Source organism: Spermophilus citellus (assembly GCF_964194105.1).
Source record: "Spermophilus citellus genome assembly, chromosome: 5".
In the NCBI taxonomy this organism is placed as follows: Eukaryota; Metazoa; Chordata; class Mammalia; order Rodentia; family Sciuridae; genus Spermophilus; species Spermophilus citellus.
This window is the reverse complement of record NC_138186.1, coordinates 157,675,239-157,702,277: the sequence shown is the minus strand read 5'-3', so window position 1 is coordinate 157,702,277 and position 27,039 is coordinate 157,675,239. Positions and strand designations below refer to the sequence as shown.

Sequence of the window (27,039 nt, the reverse complement as noted above, 5' to 3'; positions counted from 1 at the left end):
TCATTTATCAAGTATTATGTAATACATAATTATAAGTGCTGTCTTATATGACTGGCATCACAGTAGATTTATTTACATCAGCATCACCACAGACATGGGGGAGATACATTGTGTTGTGATGTCCCGAGGTGATAGGAATTTTTCAGCTTCATTATACACTCTTGGGACTACTTTCGTATGTGTGGCCCTTCACTGACTGAAACATTCTTATGTGGCACATAACTGTACAGTAGCAATCAATATATACTTCTGAGATTGCTTTTTCCAAACTCTTTTCATAGAATTATAAGAACAGTTATTATAGGCAACAGCTTTCCCAAATATTTTGCCACTGTGAATCAAGGTTCTCCATTTTCCCAGCGTCCAGTATCAGCTTCCTACAGCTCTTAGCCTGATCACTCAGCCAATACTGCATAGGATTTTGTTGTTGTAGCACCTCACTTCTGGGTACCAATATCTGTATTAGAATAATAAGAAACTAAATATACAGATGACAATGGTCAGATCATATATAAAACTACAACTCAGACGTATATCCTTTATAGCAGTAGATCCAAATAGTCTGGATTTAGTCTATATCTACCAGCTTTCCTAATTTTTATCCCTACTTCCAATTCAGTACCAATTAGAGAAAGCTAGATAAACTTCTCAAATCAATCAATTAAGGTGTCCCCTTTCTAGTTATCTTACTTCCAACTTCTCCTTGGGAGCAATCTATAACATACTGTACAGTAGCAATCAATATATGTATCTCTCTATATATCATATATATATGATATATATCAATATATCATATCTTGTCTTCTCTTTTTTTCACTGTGAAGCTTTCCCCCTCTTCTGCCTGTTTTTGAATCTACCAAGTGCAAGCGGTAGTAGATGACTTCCTTCCTATAGCATGTTCCAAATAAACAGCCTTTGCTTTTATTTGGGCAGTCTTTGTTTCCACAATATTACTAACAATAATCCCAAATATCAATGGCTTAACAGAGATTTCTGTTTTGCACACAAAATCCAGTAATTGTCAAGAGACATTCCTTTAATATTAAGAAGCCACTGTCTTAAAATATGATCTGCATTGTCACCTAAACAGGAAAGAGTATTAGAAAAGCACACTGGCTTTTAAACTGCCTCATTCTAGAATTGAACCATGTCACATCTCACCAGGGTTTGCAATCCAGCCCTGTATTTGGAATTTTAATAAGAATTTATAGTAGAACCATTCTAAGATCCACAATTCTTCTGTCATTTCCTTTTCTTTTTTAATTTTCTATTTGGGAAAATTTGATGTAAACAGAGAAGCAAAGAGAATAGTTCATTGACTCTTCATGTGTCTATTCCCCAGCAGGAACAATCTTTACCACATGGCCACTTTTGTCTCATTTATATCCCATTTTTTTTTTTTTTTTTTAATTAGAGCTTTACGTAGTAGCTAGGTTCATCCCGACAAACTCATACATGCCTGGAAATTGATTTCAGTTCATGATCCCCCTCAACTATATTGTTTTGAAATGAATTCCAGACATTATGTTTTATTTATAAGTATTTCAACACGTACATGAAAGACATAATTTCTTAAGCTGTGCACAGTGGTGCATGCTTGTAATCCCAGCTGCTGGGGAGGCTGAGACAGGAGTATTCTGAGTTCAAAGCCAGACTCAGCAAAAACAAGGCACTAAGCAACTCAGTGAGCTGGGGATATGGCTTAGTGGTTGAGTCCCCTGAGTTTAATCCACCACAAAAAAGAAAGACATCAAATTTCTTTTATTTATTTCATTTATTTAAACCCGCAACACACTATTATACACACACCAGAACTCAGATATCTCTGTGACCATATGCACTTGAATGTTATTAGGCGTTAACTCACTAAAGTACAGAGTTACAGGATAAAAAGCTGGAATAAATCTCTCTGATCTAGCATTTTTTGAGGTTTATGAATCTCATAAAATGCTCTGGGGAAAAAAGATTAAATATGGCAAATTTGGGCAATACTACATTCTTATAAATTTATGTTTATATAAAATTATATTTTGTGTATTATGATTCCATTTTGGTTAGTGGTAGTAGCAGTACATGTTAGAATATGCAGTGTTAATAGTGATTATATTTGTTTCTTGTGGCTTACTTAAAAAATCACTACACACTTGGTGGCAAAAAAACAACATAATTCATCCTCTTATATTTCTGGAGACCAGAAGTCAAAAACCAATGTGTTACCAAGATGGTTTTTCTTCCAAAGGCTCTGGGAGAGAACCTGTTTCTTGGCACTTCAGCTTCTGTGGGCATTCTTTGGCTTCTGGTCACATCACTCCATTCTCTGCCTCCTTCATTACATTGCCACCTTTTCTGTGTATACCAAATTGGTTTTCGCCTCTCATAAGGACATCTGTAATTGTACACAGGTCTCATTGTGATAATCCATGATAACCTCTCTATAGTGAGGATTTTTGGCCCCAGCCCACACCAAAATCCTTAATTTAATCACATCTCCAGAGTTCCTGTTTTCAAATGGGGTAACATTTACAAGTTCCAGGAATTAAGAGGTAGATATTTGGTGGGGGGGTCATTATCCAGCCCACTATAATGATTCTCTATAGAGGGAGGTGAATTGTGAGAAACTTCTACTTTATATATTTATAATATATAAATATTTCAATAGAATGCATCTTTTGGGCTGGGGTTGTGGTTCAGCCGTAGAGTGCTTGCTTAGCATGGGTGGGGCCCTAGGTTCGATCCTCAGCACCACATAAAAATGAATGAATGGAATAAAGGTATTGTGTCCAACTACAACTAAAAATAAATATTTAAAAGAAAAAAAGAATGCATCTTTTTATTTTATTTATTTAGAGACAGGGTCTCACTGAGTTGCTTAGCACCTCGCTTTTGCTGAAGCTGGCTTTGAACTGGCAATCCTTCTGTCTCAGCCTCATGAGACCCTAGGATTACAGGCATGTGGCTCTGTGCCCAGGAGAATGCATCTTTTTTAAAAAATATATTTTTAATTGTAGTTGGACACAATATCTTTATTTTATTTATTTATTTTTATGTGGTGCTGAGGATCAAACCCACTACCTCACACATGCTAGGCAAGCACTCTATCACTGAGCTACAACCCCAGCCCTGCATCTTTTTATAATTAGATAAATAACATACACACTCCCTCTGGTGCTCTGTGGACATGCTAAGCACATACTCTTGTACTAAGCTACATCCCCAGCCCCAATAAAACTATTTTCTCAGCAGTAAAAAGAAGGAGGACTCACCTGCATTTAATAGAGTTCAACAAATGAACAAATGCAGTAATGTGGTTCCTACTATTAACCAGGTCCCATGTTAGAGAAAAGGAAGTTTTTTGTTTTTTTAAGAAAAAGAAGCAAAACTATGTTTATTTTTTTGCAAAACTTAGAACAGCACAACAACAATAAAAATGATGGTTAACTTAGGGTTAAGACCCCAAATAATAAGTATAATATTAAAAGAATACCTGAACTGGGTACTGGTGGCATAAGCCAGTAACCTCAGTGACTTAGGAGGCTGAGTGAGGTTGGAGGATCACAGCCTCAGCAATTTAGCAAAGCCCTAAGCAACTTAGCAAGACCCTGTCTCAAAATAAAATATAAAAAGGGGCTGGGGATGTGCCTCAGTGGTAAAGAGCTCCTGGGTTTGATCTCTAGAGCACCCCCTCCCCCAAAAAAAGCCATATATAATATAAATGAATTGCAGTCCAGATACTGAGAGAATTAACGTGAGATTGCACAACTACTGTTAATCTTTAATCTTTGAAAAATGGCAAATTCCAGCAGCTACAGAAAATATCTTTACTTTCTGAAAAGGCCACAAGTGAATTCTGCAAGTGTTATTGAACTAAATTTTATTTTATTTTATTTTTAGAGAGAGAGATTTTTTTAAAATATTTATTTCTTAGTTTTTTCTGCGGACACAACATCTTTGTATGTGGTGCTGAGGATCAAACCCAGGTCGCACACATGCCAGGCGAGCGCACTACCGCTTGAGCCACATCCCCAGCCCTTGAACTAAATTTTAATCCCAGAAAATTATTTAGTAATTAATTAATAATTATTTTTAATAATTGATAATTAATATAAAATGTAATAATTTAAATATTTAAAATTAATCATTATTAAATTTATATTATGGGAAGGCTTAGAAAAGAAATTATTATTAGTGACCATCTTCCTTCATGAAAGTACAAGGTATGTCCTAATTTCATATGTGAGATGAATCACTAGATTGGATTATATTCTGGATAGAATGTGCATAATTTTTAGTGTTCTGTAAGATAGTGACGGAGTTCTTTTTTTTTTTTTTTAACAAAAATGGAGAGATGTGGGCTGTTTGTCATGTTGCTTGATGATTCATAACTAATTTAGCTATTTTACCACAAAAATATTTACAAATTCATGTAACATTATTAAGAAACTACTTCTGGTGGTCTGTTAATAGGGCTTCATCTTATTTCAGTCCTGTTACAAATTTGTGTGTATGTGGAATATAATTAAATTTCTAAAAATATAAATTTTTAAAAAGGGTTTATTTTTAACAACTCTGTAAGGTATAAATTACAAAAATTGGTTAAAGAAGGAAATTTTATGTATTTTACTATAATAATTATTTAGATATTAAAAAATATTTACATACCATACTATTTACCTTTTTAAATTATATAATTCAGTGTTTTCAGCTTATTTACAGAGTTGTACAACCATCACTGTATTTTAGGACATGAAATATATTTATTTTTTCCATAGTTTTTGAAACTTGCTTTTTTAAATTTTTTTTTTTTTTTTGTAGTTGTAGATGGCAGAATGACTTTATTTTATTTATTCCTTTATATGTGGTACTAAGGATTGAACTCAGTGCCTCATACATGCCTGGCAAGCTCTCTGCCACTGAGCTACAACCCTAGCCCCAGAATCTTGTTTTTTGTTTTTTTTTGTTTGTTTGTTTTTTGTTTGTTTTGTTTTTTGTTTTTTAGTTTTAAATGGACACAATAACCTTTATTTTATTTATATGTGGTGCAAGGATTGAACCCAGTGCCTCATGCATTGCATGCAAGGCAAACGCTCTACTGCTGAGCCACAACTCCAGCCTGGAACTTGCTTTTTTCTTTTTTTAGGTCTGTTATATTCATAGTTTTTAAAATGTTGTGAACTTTTTGAAACTAAGTTCTTTTGTTGTTGCTTAAAATACATTGTGGGACTGGTGATTTAGCTCAATGACAGAGAGCTTGCCTACCACGCTGGAGAACCTGGATTCAACCCCTAGTACCACATAACAAAACGAATATGGTGGGTGGATATGGTGGCACATGCCTGTAATCCCAGCTACTTCACAGGCTAAGGTAGGCAAATCCAAAGTTCAAGACCATCCTGGAGAATGTAGTAAAAACCTATCTCAAAAACAGGACTGGAGATGTAATTCAGTGCCTGCCTAGTATTTTCAAGGCCCTGGATTCAACTTCCAATACTGCCAAAATAAAACAAAAGAAAAACACTGTGGTGTCTATTTACATTAGTACATTTAGATAGAAATACATCATTCTTTTTGACTTACTCAAATATTATGTAGATTTACTATGAATTACTTGAATACTCCTCCATTAATAAGCATCTAGGTTGAAGTCCTCTTTTGCTATCATAGACAATGTTTCAGGGAACATTCTACCTCTTCACATGCTTGTTTGTATATACCTTTAGTTGTATTGTATTGTTCCTCTTTAGATAGATGTTACTCCAGCCATTATATCTCAAGGATCAGTTGCAGCAAATTGTGTCTAAGTTCACAGTGCTAATTAAAGAATTGAACAAGTACCTGAATCCCATTTTTTTTTTTTTTTGCTTTTCTGTTATTAAATGCTGTGCCTTTCTAGCATCTGAAGAATTCTGACAAAGAAGATTGTATCCAAAAGAGATGATTTGAATGAAAGAACATTTAAAGGAACTGGGGATGTTTAGGATGTGTGTGTTTATTTCATTCGTTCAATATGTATGTATACATTTATTAAATACTCACTGTTTGCCAGGCTCTCTCACAGGTAGTGCACAGACAATGGTGATGAAACAAAGTCCTGTACTGCAGCTTTTATTTAAGTGAGGGGAAATCGACAATTAACAAGTAAACAAGTACAACTATTTTGTGATAAGTAATAGTGATAAGTACTATCAAGAAAATGAAACAGCTGGGCATGATGACACATACCTGTAATCTCAGCTATTCTGGAGACTGAGGCAGGAGGATTACAAATTCAATGTCAGTCTGGATGATTTAGTCTGAACCTGTCTCGAAGTAAAATAAAATCAAAAGAGATGTGGGGATATAGATCAGTAGGTAAAGTGCTTACCTAGCATATGTGAGGCCCTGGGTTCAGTTCCCAGTAGGAGAGGTGGAGGAGGGTGAGCCACCGGGTAAATCAGGTGACCAAGGAAAGAAAGGCTCTTGGAGGAAGAAACAGGACAGAGATCTAAATGACAAGAAAGAGATATCTACATATCTGGCTATAGACATCTTTATGAAACATGGGTGATAATTATATTTAGTGAGGATGGAAATAGACTCCCAGTAGTTGATAATGACAGAGTTTCAAATCCCAGCAATACCATTTTTGTACTATTTTGCCAAAACTGAACTTGAGTTTGTTCACTTACAAGGTAGAAATAGCCAGAGGTATTAGGGTGATTAAGATAAGAACACAGGCAAGATTGTTTAAACTGATCAGGATCAGGCTATCTGCATGATGCTTCTCATGAAGAACACATTTCTAATAATTATTACAAATCACAAATGGGGTGGCTCACTCTTTTTTTTTTTTTTTGTACTAGGATTGAACCTAGGGGTGCTCTACCACTGAGCTATATCCCTGGCCCATTTTATTTTTGAGACGGGGACTCTCTAAGTTGCTGAACACATTGCTAAGTTGCTGAGGCTGACCTTGAACTTGAAATCTTCCTGCCTTAGCCCCTGAGTTGCTGGTATAACAGGTATACAATACTGCGCCTGGCTGGCTCTCTTGAGTTACTAATTTTTACCATCAATGGGCACATATAAGTAGACTTTAGATGACTGTTCTTTCACTGTGTTGAAAACACACATGCCTAACTGGGGAATAATAAAAGTTGACCTCAGCGATCCTTTCCGTATCCCATTGTTGATACTCTTACTTGTCTCTCATTTTGGAGAATAAACCCAAACATTTCTTTTTGAAGCATCTTCTGGATCAGTGATTTAAGTAACTTTTTTTCTTGTACTTTGGGGGATTGAATGTATGCTGTGCAAGAGCTCTACTACTGAGCTACATTGCTGGCCCTTTTATTTTTTATGTTTTAATTTTTTTAAAAAGCACTCTACTGACTAAGCTATATTCTCAGCCCTGATCTGTAACCTTTTTTTAAAAATATTTTATTTACATTTTTAGTTTTCGGCAGACACAACATCTTTGTTTGTATGTGGTGCTGAGAATCGAACCCAGGCTGCACCCATGCCAGGCGAGCGCGCTACCACTTGAGCCACATCCCCAGCCCCATTGCCGGCCCTTTTAAAAGTTTTATTTTGAAATGGGATCTCATTAAGTTGCCCAAACTGGCTCCAACCTTGGAATCCTGTCTCAACCTCCCTAGTCGCTGGGGTTACAGGTTTGTACCTCCACACTCAGCTGAAAACCTTTTAAAGCAGCAATACCCTTTCTTGTAATAAAATCTTATACTGAAGTCTAATTTTTAAAGATTTTTTTTTTTTTTAGAGAGAGAGAGAGAGAGAATTTTAATATTTATTTTTTTTTGTTATCGGCGGACACATCATCATTGTTTGCATGTGGTGCTGAGGATCGAACCCGGGCTGCAAGCATACCAGGCGAGCGTACTACCACTTGAGCCACATCCCCAGCCCTATACTGAAGTCTAATTTTTAAACCTAAAATCAGAGACACTAGATGAAGTTTATGAGAGGTTGCCTACTGTATCATGTATATTATCACTTGGTTATAATCCTTTGCATTTGAATGTGTTTTATATGCTGATTAATGTTCTCTTAAAATTATTATTTTTTTTACTCATTGTAACTATTGCTGGAGGTAAATAAGGTAAATCTATTTTATAGACTTGGAAAAAAGAGGTTAAGTAACTTGTCCTGATCCTACAGTAATCCGTAGTGGAGCCAGAACTATAACCTGATCCCTTAACTCAGTGAGGGTTCCCCCTCATAAATGGTACTTTTTAAAAATTTCACTGTATGGCTTTAATTAATTTATTTTTCTTTCATAGGGTTAATTACTTCAATTTTAAAGAACTTTAATATTCCTGGGGACTTTTCTCAAAGGATCATTTTTACTTCTACTCAAGAGAAAGCTCTGAATCTATCAAGTAGTTCTTAAAGTCCTTTGTGTGGGTTACGTATATAGATGTTTTCATGAAGAGGAGTGAAAAGCCAGAAGGATATAGACAAATGAGGCCTAAGACCTTTCCTGCCAGTAATTACACTGGCAGCAGCAGACAAATGTTGCAAGAAATTCGGGAATCCCTTAGGAATTTATCCAAACCATCTGATGCTGCTAAGGCTGAGCATAACATGAATAAAGTGTCAACTGAAGATCCTCGACAAGTGAGAAATACACCCAAATTTGGGACATATCATAAAGCCTTGCAAGAAATTCGAAACTCTCTACTACCATTTGCAAATGAAACAAGTTCTTCCTCTCGGAGTACTTCAGAAATTAATCCACAAATGTTTCAAGATTTGCAGGCTGCTGGATTTGATGAGGTAAGAATTTTTGAGTTAAAAGATATTCTTACCTTGTACAAAATACTTTAGGTACTTTCAAGTTGAAGTTTTTTTTTTTTTTTTTTAGTGAATTTAATTGTAATAAATTTGTGTACTCCAGCAACAAAGAATGTTATGTTTACAATCTCATTAATTATTACAACAAAATAATGGTTATTTCTTTAGTTTCTTTTGTGCTACCTATCACTGAATTCTGGAGTTTCTAGAATTTAAAAGGCCAGGTTATAAAGTCAGAGTAGTAGTGAATTTGAAGAGAACTAGAGGTAAGATTATATGAAACATGAACTTGATGAGCTTAATGGCTGTTGGAGAAATGACAGCTCTAGGGATATAAATTTAAGTTTATAGTAGGGAGATAAAGTTGTGGGTTGGTTGGATGGTTTGTTTGGAGATGAGGTCTTTCTACATTGTCCAGGCTGGTCTTGAACTCTGGGACTCAAACAAACCTCTAGCTTCAGCCTCCTAATAAGTTGGGACCACACACACCCTGGTCCTGGGAGGAGAAAGAATTGTAATCATGGATTTGATACCACAGTTATGTATGTACACATCACTTTTAGGCCCAAATCATAAATTTCCCCAAAGTACTGAAATTTTAGTTAAAAACTAACTATATCAAGTTTTTCTTTAATATTTACCTTCAGAACTTAATTCTGAATGTTTTTGAGATGGGGTCTTACTTTGTTGCCCATGTTTACCTCAAACTTGGAATTCTCCCACATCAATCTCCTGAGTAACTGGAACAACAGTTATACACCACTGCACCAGATTTTTATATGGAAATTTTTTCAAGGCATGCAAATTTAATCCTGTTTGGTTTAGGTTAATAATAAAATTTGTTTCCTATGATAGCATACCTTGTAAATGAATATTTTAGGTGTCAGAAATCATAAAATTTGGCTATATAAAATGTAACAAAATGCAAATAGTAGCTTTTTTCCTGATTATATATTACCTATTATGTTAAAAATTAGAAAATAATGAGCCAAGCACGATGGTCATGCCTATAATCCCAGTGACTCGGGAGGCTAAAGCAGGAGGATCACAAGTTCAAAGCCAGCCTCAGCAAAAGCAAGGCACTAAGCCACTCAGTGAGACCCTGTCTCTAAATATAAATAGAGCTGGAGATGTGGCTCAGTGGTTGTGTGCCCCCGAGTTCAATCCCCTGTAGCAAAATTTAAAAAAAATTAGAAAATAATGAACTGAAAATGATCTTTAGTTGCATTATACAAAGATAACTACCCTTAAAATTTCTTCACTAGTATTAATATTTAAGTGATCACATTTCTAAATATCTCTATACAGTCATACATCAATAAGACTTAAGGGAGAACCATTAGGCAATGTCATCCTTGAGTGAATACAGAGTATATTTACACAATCTTAGATGGTGTGGCTGCTATACACCTATACCTAAAGAGACCATCTGTGTGTCATATTTATGAACATAAATATGAAACGTGGTGTATGACTAATTTTTAAAATGAGAACCTAAATATAAAAAGGGATATTTATAATTATACTAGATGGGAAAGGGATTTATTTTTCTGGCTCATTTTATTTAATATTTAACTAATATCATTTTCTATCAATTTTGTACTTGGGTATTTGGTGGGGGTGGTGAGTTACAGGGATTGAACTCAGAGACACTCAACCACTGAGCCACATATCCAGTCCTATTTTTTATTTAGAGACAGAGTCTCACAGAGTTGCTTAGGCTGGCTTTGGACTTGCGATTCTCTTGCCTCAGCCTCATGAGCTGCTGGGATTTGTACTTGGGTGTTTTAAAACTACTATATCTGGGAGCTGGGATTGTAGCTCAGTGGTAGAGTGCTTGTCTTGCACATGTGAGGCCCTGGGTTCAATCCTCAGCACCAAATAAAATAAATAAATAAATAAATTTCAATATACAAATAGATAAAAGTGCTAGATTTGTGCCAGAAAATAGAGATAGGAAGAGGAAAGTAACTAGGATAATGTTTTTCTGGCAATTCTCCAGAGTACTTTCTTCTTATTTAGCCAAGGGAAAAGAATAAAGAGAATCATTGATCTTATTCTTTCCTATCATATATATTGATAAACAGAGTTTATCAAATCATATAGCTATGAAAGCCGTTAAGTGGCAATGTGTTAGATCAGATAAATCATCATATAGCTGTGTGAACCTATCAGCTAGGTAGTAAGTCATACCATACATGGACCATATCTTTAAAAGACTTAAAAGTCCTTTCTAATGTAGATACTTTTAAGAAATACAAGGCATTGTTCAATGTCCATTCTCTCTCTTTTTCTTCCTCTGCAGTACTGGTGATTGCCTAGGGCCTTCCACTTGCTAGGTAAGCATTCTACCACTGAGCTACATCTCCAGCCCTAATGTCCCATTGACTGGGGTTGTGGCTCAGTGATAGAGCCTTTGCCTAGCATGTGTGAGGCACTGGGTTCAATCCTCAGCACCACATGAAAAGTAAATAAAATGAAGGTATTGTGTCCATCTATAACTAAAAATATTCAAAAATAATTGCTTTGTATTATAGGATGTGAAAATAAAGGTATTGTGATGTTTTTTTTTTTTTTTTTTTTTAAGATAAAGCTGTCTGTTTTGCTAATTTCTTGAATTGCTTATTCTGGTAACTTCCCATTATATTGTAGAATTTATAATGTTCAAAGCCTAACTTAATACTTGAAAATTCTTAGCCAGTTTCCATTTTATTAACTATGACAAGTTCAAGGCAGGTTCTTTTTTTTTTCCTCCTCCTTCTTTTTGAGAATGTGTTTCTGGTAACTCTTAAGAATTGAAAGCTCAAATATTTCAAGATTAATTTCCTTATGGGAATAAATGTTAAACAGGATTGATAGGATTGATGCATGCACACAATATACAGTCACTGGAGTTTTTTGGTTTTTCTTTTGGGGTCGTGGTATTGGGGGTTGAACCAAGGGATTTTACAATTTAGCTACATCCCAGCTCCTTTTTATTTTTTATTTTGAGGCAGAGTCTTGCTAAATTGCTCACACTAGCCTCATACTTGAAATCATCCTGCCTCAGTCTCCCAAGTCACTGAGATTATTATAGTCATGTGCCATCACACTGTCTACTGGATTTTATTTTGGGTTATAAACATGAAAACCAGGCATAATTATGTCACACTAATGTTTTCCTGTCACATAAGAGTTTTATTCCAGAATTATTGAGTTGAGGATACTCTTTTATAGTGGCACTACACCTCTACTTAGTGAACCTTGGTTGATATTACAGAAGGAAAAAATAGTTTAAAACATAACAATAAATATTAAGATAAAAAAGCCATGCATGCCTGCAATTCAAGCAGCTTGGGAGGCTGAGGCATGAGGATTATAAGTTCAAAGTCAGCCTCTGCAACTTAGTGAAAACCTGTCTCAAAATTTAAAAAAGATTAAAAGGGCTGGGATGTATCTCAGTGGTAGAGTGCTCCTGAGTTAAATCCCTAATACTAAAATACATAACTAAATAATTGCCAGCATAATAAAAAAAAATATAGACAGAAATTCCAGTGCAATTAAGAAGAATATGATTTCCACATATTGAAAAAGGACAATGGGTGCCAATTTTCTTGCCAGTGAAGGTGGCATTGCCATGTGATAGATAATAGCATATTTATAGTACACTTGGTTTAACCAGTTTTAAAATTAAGCACTCCCTCAGGAATTCTAATTTTAGGTGATTTGTATTCTTTCAGATTTGCATACAAAATGAGACTTATTAGTTTCTTTGTATCTCATTACAAATTTGCAAAATCTAATTGGCATTAAATGTGACCATATTGTACTTTTGTTTCAGTTAGGGATTGAGTTTGGTCACTTTTAACAAAAATCAAGGGGGAGAAATGAGTTACAGTAGATGGGGTAGAGAGAGAAGAGGAGAGGAGAGGGGAGGGGAGGGGAGGGGAGGGGAGGGGAGGGGGGATAGTAGAGGATAGGAAAGGCAGCAGAATACAACAGACACTAGTTTGGCAATATGTAAATCAGTAGATGAGTAACCCACGTGATTCTGCAATCTGTAAACGGGGTAAAAATGGGAGTTCATAACCCACTTGAATCAAAGTGTGAAATATGATATATCAAGAACTATGTAATGTTTCGAACAACCAACAATAAAAATTAATTAAAAAATAAATAAATAATAAAAAATAAATTATAGAGAGAACAATTTGAGTTCAAATAGTAAATAAAACAAAAACTCTCCACCATCATTGTACATTTAAATATTAAAATTCTTTGTCAGTTTAAAAATGAAAAAAAGAAAAATCAAAACAACTCTTAAAACAAGATAACAATTCACTTTAAATAGCTGTCGTTGGCTCAGACTGTTAAAGATCAGAGCCAGGGACTTTTTATTAGTGTCAACTTTTACTTCTTAGTGGCAGCATTCTCTAGTGCAGGTATTGTATTAGCTCCCTAGGAAACAGGATGCAAGGACCAGTACCTAAGTGAGAGATAGCAAAATTATTCCAGAAACAAGAAGCGTAACCTTCTCAAGAAAGGGAGAATGGATCTTAAGTAGTCAGTAGGTTTCTACCAGATCTTTCTTTGTTTGGTCTCACATTCATCTTCCAGTCATTTTACATAAGATTATGTTAACATCTGTTGGCAGCCTGTTCACCCATTAGTCTTTCTAAGCCATTTCCTATTTTTTAGATATCATTTGAAAATATTAAATCCTCTAGAACAAATATGTTGTTGCCTCCCTCTTGAAAACTGCATGCCATCATATTTTCTGTATGTTAGTGTATAATTTGGGTTTACATTTAACATAAAGGACAAGTAATAAAGGAAGACAACTAGCATTTGAGCTCTAGGCACTGCACTTATGTGCTTTATGCATTTTCTTATTTACTTCTCACATCAACCCTGTAACTTCTTATAGTTGAAGAAACAGATTCTGAAATGTTAACTTACCAGAATTCACACAGTTATGTTGAGTTGCTAGAATTCAACCTCAGATCAGTCTAATTCCAAATCCTGTTTGTTGCATCACACTATCTAACTTCTTCTTTTTTGCATTACAATTCTTATTACACATATAGAGCACAATTTTTCGTATCTCTACATAAAGTTATGTTCATGTCAATTTATGCCGTTATATATGAACATTTTTTTTGCATTATAATTCTTAATATACATATATACCACAATTTTTCATATCTCTGTATATAAGGTATGTTTGTATATAAGGTATGTTTGTATATAAGGTTATGTTGATACCCAATTCAAGTCTTCATATATGTACTTTGTATAATGATGACCATCACATTCCACCATCCTTGCTAATCCCTTTCCCCCTCCCCTTCCCTCTCACCCCTCTTCCCTATCTAGAATTAATCTAATCCTCCCATGCTCTCCCTCCCTGCCCCACTATGAGTCACCCCTTTACTATCTAACTTCTTAAAACTTCATCACATAATTATTATATTTAGTTTAGTATTTTCTTTTACCATTTTTCCTATATTTTTTTGCCCCTACAAATATAATTTCCTGAAAATGTAACCTCTTAAGAGGATAAAAACCAGAACTTTGTAGTTCTTTTATTAGTATACATAGTGGCAAAGTTGCTTGATAAAATATTTAATGATACAAAAATGTCTTTTCCAGTACTTTGATTGATGCTTTTTTAAAAAAAAAAAACATTCTGGTAGTCTCTGTTTATATAAGAATGAAAAATAATCAAAATTGCGTTATAATTGTACCCTGAAGAAGTTAATCCTAGAAGGAAACAGTAACACATTATATAAAGCTGAAAATATTCAAGAAACGTTTTAAAGTTTTTCTTTGTTTAACTTTCGTAATTTGAGATTGGGGTTTTGGGGAGTTTGGGATTTAGTTCAGTGGCACAGTGCGTGCCTAACGTGCACAATGCCAAGTTTAGCCCTTTTTTTGTTTGTTTTTAATAGTTGCAAATAGAATATTGATATTAAGAACTGGGGCTTTGGGCTGGGGATGTGGCTCAAGCGGTAGCGCGCTCGCCTGGCATGCGTGCGGCCTGGGTTCGATCCTCAGCACCACATACCAACAAAGATGTTGTGTCCGCCGAGAACTAAAAAATAAATATTAAAAATTCTCTCTCTCTCTCTCTCTCTCTCTCTCTCTCTCTCTCTCTCTCTCTCTCCCCCCCCCCCTCTCTCACTCTCTCTTTAAAAAAAAAAAAAAAAGAACTGGGGCTTTGTCATTTATAATTAGGAATTTCCCTGGTAGAACTCAGTGTTCTTTCTCTTTTATTAATTATAAAATTTAAAGTTTTTTTCTTTTTTGTTTTTAAACTTCATATCAGGATATGGTTATACAAGCTCTTCAGAAAACTAATAACAGAAGTATAGAAGCAGCGATTGAATTCATTAGTAAAATGAGTTACCAAGATCCTCGGCGGGAACAGATGGCTGCAGCAGCTGCTAGACCTATTAATGCCAGCATAAAACCAGGTGATTCATCAAACCTTTTTTTCTAGTCTCTTTTATGGTACAGTTTTTAAACACTTAAGTATGTCAAGTCTTTGGTCTTAGAAATTTTTAAAAGCAGCCCAATAAATGAAAGTCTGAAATTTTAACACTATAAAATTATAGTGTTATGCCAGAATTACTTTGAGGGTGAAACTTTCATGTTTAAAAATTAATGGGTAATTCTAATAAGCAGCAGTCAAGTCTGCAAACTACTTGACTGGTTATATCATAATCTAAATGAATCATTTCCTCCCAACATAACATTATACAAGTTTTTTTTTTATATTTTTTCATACTATAAAAAAGTAAAATGTATTCATTATAGAATATTTGGATAAGAATTACTAACAGTAATTAGTAATTACTGTAGTAATTTCTAATTACTGTTAGTAACTCCACATTTTGATGTGTTGCTCCCAGTCTTTTCTCAAGGGAAATCTGAGTAAATCTATAATACACAGGTATTTTTGATTCTTGTGGCTGAGGCAAAAGGGAAGGGGCCTCTTACTGAATCCTACTTTATTCACTTAATATACCATGCATAAATTTATTTGTTATTTAAGTGTATATATGTATGTGTGTGAATGTGTGTGTGTATGTGATTGAACCCATCGAGCCACATCTTCCATCCAGTTTTTACTTTTTCTTTTTATTATTATCTTTTTTAATTTTTTAGTTGTCAATGGATCTTTATTTTATTTATTTACATGCGGTGCTGAGAATCAAAGCCAGTGCCGCACACATGTTAAGCAAGTGCTTTACTACTGAGCCACAACCCTAAACCCCTGGTTCTTACTTTTCGGACAGGGTCTCACTAGGTTGCTGAGGTTAGCCTCAAACTTGTGATCCTCTGTCTCAGCCTCCAGAGTCTCTGGGATCACAGGCATGTGCCAGTACACTTGTGCAGATTTTCTTTTATAGAAACAGAGGTCATATTGCATTATAGCCCACCCTAGTGACATCATTTAACCTTAATTATCATATGTGGTCCCATTTGAAGGGGAATGAGGGGTTAGGGCTTCGACATGGATTTTGGAAGAGGTCATAATTCATAATTATAGGGTAACTTGTTTCTCCAGTAGTAGGAACATAATTCAGATTGAAGAGGGCTGAGGAATCAATATGATATGAGGTAGAAAAGAACACAAATATAGCAACTTTTTGTGGAGGGTGTATAAGAGCTTGAACCTAGAAGTACTTAACCACTAAGCCTCATTTCCAGCCCTTTTTGGGTTTTATTTAGCAACAGGGCTTCACTTAGTTGCTAAGGCTGTCTTTGAACTCGTGATCCTCCTGCCTCAACCTCCTGAGTTACAGGCATGTACCACCATGCCTGGCCAATATATAGCAACTCTTAGAGAAATTTTTCTGTGACAAGAGAATAAGGAAAGACATCAGCAAGAGTAGTGCTTCCTAAATAATCTGCGGTGGGGTACAATGTGTGACTACAGATCAGAAGATGCAGATAATCTGTGGTGAAGAGCTTTGGTTTCTTTAATTTCCAATTAATTATAAATTAATCAATTTATAAAATATAATAAAAATGAATTGGAAAATTAAAATTTTAAATGACAACGTATAAATCCAAATATTTTATTATAAGGCTTAATAGACATCAGATTGCTCCATCAAATTTCTGTAAAAGTTCGATCACTTATTTATTTATTTATTTTGGTGCCAGGGATTGGACTCAGGGGCTCTTAACCACAGAGCCACATCCCCATCACCCCCCCTCTTTTAAAAATATTTTTTTAATCGTTGATAGATGCTTATTTATTTATACGTGGTGCTGAGAATCGAACCCAGTGCCTTATACATACCAGTGTAAGTGTGCTACTACTGAGCTACAGCCCTAGCCCCCCCAATCATTTTTTTATATTTTATTAGAGATAGGGTCTCGATGAGTTTCTTAGGGCCTCGCTAAGTTGCTGAGGCTGGGTTTGAACACTTTCTTGGTCCTCCTGCCTCAGCCTCATAAATCACTGGGATTACAGGCTTGGGCCCCATGTTTGACAAAAGTTCAATTCTTATTCTTTTTTTTTTTTTAAATATTTTTTAAGTAGTTAATAGACCTTTATTTTATTCATTTATTTCTATGTGATGCTGAGAAACGAACCCAGTGCCTCACACGTGCTAGGCAAATGCTCCACCACTGAGCCACAACCCCAGCCCCTCAATTCTTATTCTTCTATACTTAACTGATGTTGGACTACTATTATTGTCTACCAGCTCTAGAAAACATTTTGAGGTAGAGGCCTGAATGGAAGTGGAGAAAGAATTGTCTTTATTTGTTTATTTATTATGACATGTTCCTTTTTTTTTTTTTCTTTTTTAGTAGATCTTAGTTTTGAAAGCAATTTTAGGTTCACAACAAACTTGAGCAGACAGAATTTCCAGACACTCTTTATCTCTACCCCATAGACATGTTTAAAAGATAACTGGAGGGGCTGGGCATATAGCTCAGTTGGTAGAGTGCTTGCCTAGCATACACAAGGCGCTGGGTTCAATCCCCAGCACCACTAAAACAAAACAAAACAAAGCAAAAACCTGAATACTCTTCAGTTAAGAGGATGAATTTAAATATTCAAGGGAGAAGGATCAGTTAAGGTTCCTGAGAAGCCAAGAAGAGATAGGATCCAAAACATAGGATGGGGGATCAGCTACAAAGAGCAAATCATTCTGCTTTCATAGGCCTAGATAGGCCTGTGTTACATAGGGAAGATAAGGGAGTTACTTTCTAATGTCTTCTCCTTTCTCTGAAGTAGAAAATCAATTCATTTGCTTAAGTCATGAGTGAGGAATAAGAAGACAATTTCAGGAGACTGAGGATGGTAATAGTGGAGACCAAAGAAATAATAAAATTTCCTGGTCATGCTGAGTCATTTGAGGATACTAATTAGGAATTTATAGTAGAATCAATCTACCTATTTCCCATGACCAAAGTTTTATTAACCAAGTCCATAATAAGATAGATAAGATTGCTATTTAAATCCTTTATAGAGGATACTCTAACTCTGCCTTCATTGACTTTGAATTCCTTACAAATTCTTCTCCATAGTCTGGTTACCTATCATATTTCGTCTAGTACCATTCTTCTCATCTGATGCTCTGTGACTGGACTGGGTTTCTTTTTGTTCTTGGAAAATACAAAGCTCCCAACCCAGGATCATTATCCAGTGACTACTTAAGTCACCCTCCCAGAGGTGACTTAATTAAGGTGACTTAATTTTTTTAAAAAATTCTAATTAGTTATACATGACAGAATGTATTTTGGTTTGTTGTACACAAATAGAGCACAGCTTGTCGGGGCAAGGGGGTTGGGGACCGAACCCAGAGCCTTGTGCATGCAAGGCAAGCACTCTACTATATCCCCAGCCCCACAAATAGAGCACAGCTTTTCATTTCTCTGGTAGTATACAATATAGTGTACAATCTTGGGTTTTTTTTTCTTCAATATTTTCTTAGTTGTCAACGGACTATATTTTTTAATTTATATATATGCAGTGCTGAGAATCAAACCCAATGCTTCCTTTATTTGTTTATTTATTTTTTTGTGGTGCTGAGGATCGAACCCAGTGCCTTGAACATGCTAGGCAAGCGCTCTGCCACTGAGCTGTAGCCCCAACCCCCCCATTTTCTTTTTAAATTAAAAAAATATTTTTTTAACTCATAAAAAATGGATGAGTGGTATGGTATTAGCCTCAGCTGGCTCTCTGAGGAAAGTGAGACTGGGCCTTGTGCCTGGAGGACTTGTCTGGCTTGCCCAGAGAGATAACTTTCTCTGAAGTCCAAAATGCTGCTACAGCCTAGATAAAGCAAAGTACTAAACTGTACATTCTGAACATATATTATTTTGTTCTGTTTTTTGGTCACATTATTACATTATTTTCTCTCAAGATAATATTAACCTTTCAATTTGTGGGGTTTTCTTTTAGGAGAAATGAATGAGTCCAAGAATAGACAGTGGCCTGGGACAAAGTTTCTCTGGGCTCTAGGTTTGATATTTGAGTTCACTCTCTTCTCCAGTGGTTAATCCTTCCTGGTTAATGAGATTTCATAACAACTGCTTTCCTTCTGGGAAGGGAACTTACCATAGTCAGATAAGTGCTTCTGAGAAAGTGAATCACTGACCATGGGGAAATGGGTTGAAGGAGACCTTAGTTCTGACATTTTGTCCAGTTTAGCATGTCAGATCTTTGGGGTATCATTTTCTGAGCCTCAACAGTGTTTTTAAAATAAATAAATAAATCTATTTATTTATTTATTTACTTTAAAATTTTTTATATATTTTTGAGAGGACAGACTGTCTCATTTTAAATGCTGATTTTTAAAATATATTGTCCATTTTCTTGCTTATTTCATTTATTTAGAAACTCCATCAAAGGCAGATACTATAAACTATACTGTATGAAATGTTCAGCTGGTTATCCCCTACTTTTTCTTTTAAAACCCATGTTAAAATGTACTTAAAAGTAGGTATGGTGGTGCATGCCTATTTTCCCAGCAAGTCAGGCTGTGGCAGGAGGATTGCAAATTCGAGGTAGCCTCTGCAACTTAGCAAGACCTTGTCTTAAAATAAAAAAATAAAACGTTCTGGGGATGTGTAGCTCAGTGGTAAACCACTCCTGGGTTAATCCCCAGAACCCTCCAAAAAAAAAAAAAAAAAAATAGTAGCTGTATCTGTCAAAATTATAAATGGACATACCCTTTGGCTCAGTAGTTTCGTCTCTAGAAATTTATCTGCAGATACCTGTGCGTATATATATGTATGTATATATATATGAAATTATATTTGCACAAAATTTTTCATTGCTTTGTGTGTGTGGGGGTAGACACACAAGACTGGAAACAATATAAATGCCCATCTGTTAAGGCACTGATCAAATAAATTAAGATACTCTATACAATAGGTGGGAAAAACATAATAACATTTTATTTATTTATTTATTTGCTTATTTATTTATTTATTTAGTGCTAGGAATTGAGCCCAGGGGCACTTAACCACTGAGCCATATCCCCAGCCCTTTTTTATATTTTATTTAGAGACAGGGTCTTGCTGAGCTGCTTAGGGCCTCTAAGTTGCTGAGGCTGAGTTTGAACTCGTGATCCTACTGCCTCAGCCTCCTGAGTCCTGGGATTATAGGTGTATACCATTGTGCCCAGCATAACATTATTTAAAATGAGGAAACACTTTATATGCTGATATAGAACCTCCATTTTTTAAATGAAAGGCACAATACTACATAGAAAGTACACTACTTTCCTCTCATGTACTAATGATGACATTAGTTACCTTTAGTGAAGGAAACTGCTGGGATAAGGGACAAAAGTGAGTATTATTTTGATTTTTTTTTTTTTTTTTTTTTTTGGTGGTCCTAGGGATTAACCAGGCCCTTGTACATGCCAGGCAAGCACTCTACCAACTGAGCCATAATCCCAACTCTATATTGTACCTTATAAATTTTGAGCCATAAGAATATATTAGTCAAAAATAAACAAGCTTCATTATTTTATAATTATTTTTCTTTTGGGGCTAAATCAAGATAGTTAACATGCAGTGCCTCATATAATTTTTTTTTGGTGGTGAGAACATTTCAAATTTCAGCAGATTTCAAGGATACAATGCTTTGTTATTTATTTATTTTTTTTTTTAAAGAGAGAGTGAGAGAGAGAGTGAGAGAGAGAATTTTTAATATTTATTTTTTTTTAGTTCTCGGCGGACACAACATCTTTGTTGGTATGTGGTGCTGAGGATCGAACCCGGGCCGCACGCATGCCAGGCGAGCGCGCTACCGCCTGAGCCACATCCCCAGCCCATGCTTTGTTATTAACTATGTCACCATGTTGTACAAATAGATCTTTTGAACTTACTCCCATTTTCTTAATAAAAATTATTTTTTTTAATACTGGAGATTGAACCCAGAGGTACTTTATCACTATGCCCACCCATCTTTTTTTTTTTTTCTTAATTTGTGTCTTGCTCAGTTGCTGGGGCTAGCCTCAAATTTATGATCCTCCTGCCTCAGCCTCCCAATTTCTTAATTCTTGAGACTTGAGTATCATTTAGTCATATCAGAATTTTAAGCTAAAGTTTTCAGAAGCAAGAGGTTAAAAATATGATTTTTTTTCTCTTTTATTATCATAGGGAGTGTGCAACAATCAATTAACCGTAAACAAAGCTGGAAAGGCTCTAAAGAATCTTTAGTTCCTCAGAGACATGGCCCACCTCTGGGAGAAAGTGTGGTCTACCGTTCTGAAAGTCCCAACTCACAGACAGATGTAGGAAGACCTTTATCTGGATCTGGTATAACAGCATTTGCTCAAGGTCACCCTAGCAATGGACAGAGAGTGAACCCCCCACCACCACCTCAAATAAGGAGTGTTACTCCTCCACCACCTCCAAGAGGCCAGACTCCCCCTCCACGAGGTACAACTCCACCTCCCCCATCTTGGGAACCAAACTCTCAAACAAAGAGGTATTCTGGGAACATGGAATATGTAATCTCCCGAATCTCTCCTGTTCCACCTGGGGCATGGCAGGAGGGCTATCCACCACCACCTCTTAACACTTCCCCCATGAATCCTCCTAACCAGGGACAGAGAGGCATTGGTTCTGTTCCTGTGGGCAGACAACCAATCATCATGCAGAGTTCTAACAAATTTAACTTTCCACCAGGGAGACCTGGAATTCAGAATGGTGGTGGTCAGACTGACTTTATGATGCACCAAAATGTTGTCCCTGCTGGCACTGTGAATCGGCAGCCACCCCCACCCTATCCTCTGACCCCAGCTAATGGACAAAGCCCTTCTGCTTTACAAACAGGGGGGTCTGCTGCTCCTTCGTCATACCCAAACGGAAATATTCCTCAGTCTATGATAGTGCCAAACAGAAACAGTCATAACCTGGAACTTTATAACATTAATATACCTGGACTGCAGACAACTTGGCCTCAGTCATCTTCTGCTCCTGCCCAGTCATCCCCAAGCAGCGGGCATGAGATTCCTACATGGCAGCCTAACATACCAGTGAGGTCAAATTCGTTTAATAACCCCTTAGGAAATAGAACAAGTCACTCTGCTAATTCTCAGCCTTCAGCTACAACAGTCACTGCGATCACACCAGCTCCCATTCAACAGCCTGTGAAAAGTATGCGTGTATTAAAACCAGAGCTACAGACTGCGTTAGCACCTACCCACCCTTCTTGGATACCACAACCAATTCAGACTGTTCAATCCAGCCCTTTTTCTGAGGGTACTACTTCCAATATGGCTGTTATGCCACCTGTTGCTGAAGCTCCAAACTATCAAGGTCCACCACCACCTTATCCAAAACATCTGCTACACCAAAACCCATCTGTTCCTCCATATGAACCTGTAAATAAATCTAGTAAAGAGGATCAGCCTAGCTTATCCAATGAAGATGAGGGTGAGAAAAGTTTTGAAAATGTTGATAGTGGGGATAAAGAAAAGAAGCAGATTACAACTTCACCTATCACTGTTAGGAAAAACAAGAAAGATGAAGAGCGAAGAGAATCTCGTATTCAGAGTTATTCTCCTCAGGCATTTAAATTCTTTATGGAGCAGCATGTAGAAAATGTCCTCAAATCTCATCAGCAACGTCTGCATCGTAAAAAACAATTAGAGAACGAAATGATGCGGGTAAAACTTTTTAAAATAACTATTTTATACTTAATCATCTGTTTCCTGGATATTTATTTTAAAATATTGTGCTCCAGTATGTTACTTATTTCTTATAGCAAGATATATTATCAGTCATTAAAGTGAATGAACTTTAAAGCATTTTTTATTATAGCATTTTATTTTAGTATTTCAAGATTTACTCAGAATTTCCTGTAGTAAAGTTCTTGTAAATTTTAAAAATATATAATTTATAATATACTGGTTTAGGTATATATAAACATTTTATACAGAAATTGGAATAAGGGTTATTTTCTAGATTTTGTGCATTATCTTACAACATTCAAAAATCAGTGAGAAATATCTGGGTCAAAGTATCAGATATCTCATCAATTAGTTTCCTCTTCTAATTTCATTTTAATAGTGTTCTGAGAAAAATACGCTGATATTAATAAGTCAGAATATAAACACTTTGATCATTTTGATTTGTGTTGTGATTCTACATAAATCTCTTTACTAGATACTACATAGTATCATGATCATCATCATCATTTTTATCATATGCTTAGAATTTGAAGATTTGATTTCTCATCTTATTACCAGTCAAAATCCAAGAAGCTCAAACTTGTGATTTAACAACTTTACATACTTCATAAAGTTATTCTTCAAAAATGATTATTCTGAATCAGATTTTATATACAACATTGTTATTCCTATTATAAACTAAATTGTGTTTGAGTAAAACCATGATTATTTCTATGACTTTATCCATATTGTAGTTCTTAGAATTTCTTACTAAAGTCTGTCTGTATGTATTTTCTTAGTTCATTTTTCCTTTTTCCTCTTCACTTTCACTAATAGCTGATTTAAACTTTTATGGTGTTGGAAGCTTTGCTGACTTCTGTAGCCTCCATTACTGTGTAGGCAAGTAAGATTTTAAGAGAAACAGTTCTATATTACTAAGTTTGGCATGCCACTCTTTTCTTAGAAGATGTTGCATGGAAATGTGCATCCTAACAGAAGCATGAGGTTGCTATATTTTAATTAGTCTTGACATTTCTAAAATTAGGCCCTACTTTTCTAGTTGAATTCTTTTTCCATTTAGACCCTTCAGTTAGATCTTTATTAATTAGTTCTTTATTAGCCAAAAGAAACCCTTCTAAATCAGGTATTCCATATCTACTTAGAAGTTTTTTTTATTTCTATTTCTGTGAGTCACACCAACTATTTTTTTAAATATTCCAAAATATCTAAAAGATACTTTGTAGCCAAACAATTTGTCCCTTTTAAATGAGATAGAGACACTTAATTTTGTGGTTGCAATGAGCTGAGTCCTACCCCTTCTCTGATGCTCTAAGAAAGGTAAAAAAAGAGTATCAATGACTAGTACCTACTTCTTGAGAACAGGAAAAGGATTGATAGGGTAGAGAAAGCATTGTTCTGTTTGTAATACATCACTTTTATTTATTTATTTATTTTTAGAACAAATGAGCTTGGAATGCAAGAATTTTTTTTCATGTAGGATAAAATGAGAGGAAGAATATTTAAGACCTAGACATCCACAAAAAGTAGCATTTAGTGAAGGCAATCTAATCCTATCATTTGGGATGAATATGCATGGAGACAGTTGAGAGTGCATGTGGACAAATATGTGTTTTATTGCACATTGGAAAGCTATTCTTTGAGTGTTCTATTAGAGAAGAATAGAAAGCTGACTGTTGGTATCCTCATTTTCTTGTTTCCCTTAGCTGAATTTGCATAGTTACTTTGTGCATTCTGTTAACTATCTCTTAAGCTACACTTTTGATCATTTAATTTTCTCTGAAATACATTCTAGATGCCTAACATGCTTTATTAAAAATTATTGTGCATTTAACCTTTACATATATGCCTGAATTTCTTCTAAGCTATTTCTAATACTGAATATTGAAGATGACAATTTCTCATTTAACATCTAGTTTATTTACCTAGGTTGGATTATCTCAAGATGCCCAGGATCAAATGAGAAAGATGCTTTGCCAAAAAGAGTCTAACTACATTCGTCTTAAAAGGGCTAAAATGGACAAGTCTATGTTTGTGAAGATAAAGACCCTAGGAATAGGAGCATTTGGTGAAGTGTGTCTAGCAAGAAAAGTAGATACTAAGGCTTTGTATGCAACAAAAACTCTTCGAAAGAAAGATGTTCTGCTTCGAAATCAAGTCGCACATGTTAAAGCTGAGAGAGATATACTGGCTGAAGCTGACAATGAATGGGTAGTTCGCTTATATTATTCATTCCAAGATAAGGACAATTTATACTTTGTGATGGATTACATTCCCGGGGGTGATATGATGAGCCTCTTAATTAGAATGGGCATCTTTCCAGAAAATCTGGCACGGTTCTACATAGCAGAACTTACTTGTGCAGTCGAAAGTGTTCATAAAATGGGTTTTATTCATAGGGATATTAAGCCTGATAACATTTTGATTGATCGTGATGGTCATATTAAATTGACTGACTTCGGCCTTTGTACTGGCTTCAGATGGACACATGATTCCAAGTACTATCAAAGTGGTAAGCAAACTCAAAAATTTAATTTATAATAATGTGATTTATTTATGCAGTAAAAGATAAGATGGGGTCATCACTGGATGGGAGCCAAAAGACCTGGGTCAGGTCTTGAATTTTGGATAAACTTGGGTGAATTCTTTAGGCGCATAGACTTAGAAAATGAAACATTGTTAAATTTGATTAAATACTACTGATATTTTTTTTAGTTAAGCTGTTTAAAAATTTTTATTTTGAAATAACAGATGGTGTTTTTTAAATAGTTTTAAAGTGAAACCTTATATCCAACAATCAGTACTTTACAAATCCTTAAATAATCACTTCCCTTTCTGTCCTCCAGAGATAACCATTGTTTAAAAAGTTTATAATCAGATCTTTTCCTTTTCTCCAATTTTTATCACATACGTATATATCCTTAAACAATATATTATTTCATTTTGCTTACTCTTTATTTAAATGTAATCATTTTATTGTATTCTTCTGTGTTGGTTTCTTTTATTTGTTTGAGATTTCTCCATGTTATTACATGTAACTTTTATTTTCACTGCTGTTTAGGATTCCATTATGCAACTGTTACACAGTTTATTTAATGCAAAATACTTTTTATGTGTAGATTCTATTTAGTCCTGTGACACTATGAGGCAGGATGAAGAAAAACAAAGCTTAGCTAGATAAGTAACTTGCTCAAGGTCAGACACAAATTAAGTGTAAGGGCTAGGCTTTGAACCCAGGTTTGTCTGATTTCAGGGCCCATGTTATTTCTACCACACCACACTGCCTCACCAAGATTCCTTCAAGCGCTAATGGAAGTGTAAGTTGATCTAACATTTGTTGAATACTTACTATGTACTAGGTACTTTACATATATTCTAATTTAATGTTCATACCAATCCTCTGAGGTGTTATTAGCCTTCTGTGCTTCTGTGAACACAAGCAGGTTAATATTAAATGGGTGGAATTTTATGTCTCCTCAGATTCACCTTAATTATTAGTTGGAGTTCTTCTTAAAAACATGATCCCTAAGCTCTATTCCAGTCTTTTGAATAAAATTTTTCACTGGAAAATGGAAAGCATACTTTAATCAAACTTCCCAGATGATGATTATAGGTAGATTAATTTCAGATATGATTCTAGGTGACTTCATGCCGTCATAGTTTTAAATGCTGTATATATTCAATGACTTCCAAATCTTTCTTTTCAGAAATGATGTCTCTCTGAAATTACCAGTTTCTGTATCCTGTTACTTACTGGGTGTTTCCACATGGATTTCCAGTAGGCTTTTCAGAGGTCATATTGGCAATAGGGGACTCTTAATAGCCATAATCATGTCTGCTTCCTTTGAGTAGTCCCCATTTTAGTATTTTAGTAAATTATACACCACATGCCCACTGAGGTAACCTTCATTTTCTTTCCCATATTTTCACATCTGATTCATCCATCCATCATCAGGTCCTGGGTATGCCACTACCAAAATGTACCCTGAATCTATGTCTATGTACTTCTCTGTAGATCCATGTCCCAGCTTACCTGTAACAGCCTTTTTTTTTTTTTTTTTTTTCTTTTACAGTACTAGGGATTGAACCAAGGGTC

The 27,039-nt window shown here is 35.3% G+C and overlaps 1 protein-coding gene across 2 annotated transcripts in view; it reads left to right on the top strand.

Moving 5' to 3' along the window:
* LATS1 (large tumor suppressor kinase 1) overlaps positions 1-27,039 on the top strand; it is a 45,552-nt gene that overhangs the window by 4,532 nt on the left and 13,981 nt on the right. The window contains exons 2-7 of one of the 2 annotated variants that reach the window (XR_014022241.1): positions 8,277-8,772; positions 15,098-15,245; positions 21,409-22,922; positions 24,873-25,455; positions 26,197-26,260; positions 26,899-26,923. Coding sequence is in view for 1 of the 2 variants with exons in the window: in XM_081296022.1 (XP_081152148.1) it covers positions 8,422-8,772; positions 15,098-15,245; positions 21,409-22,922; positions 24,873-25,455 (2,596 nt within the window). In the remaining variant the exon portion in view is untranslated. The remainder of the gene's footprint in view (positions 1-8,276; positions 8,773-15,097; positions 15,246-21,408; positions 22,923-24,872; positions 25,456-26,196; positions 26,261-26,898; positions 26,924-27,039) is intronic. The other variant, XM_081296022.1, reaches the window with a different exon arrangement.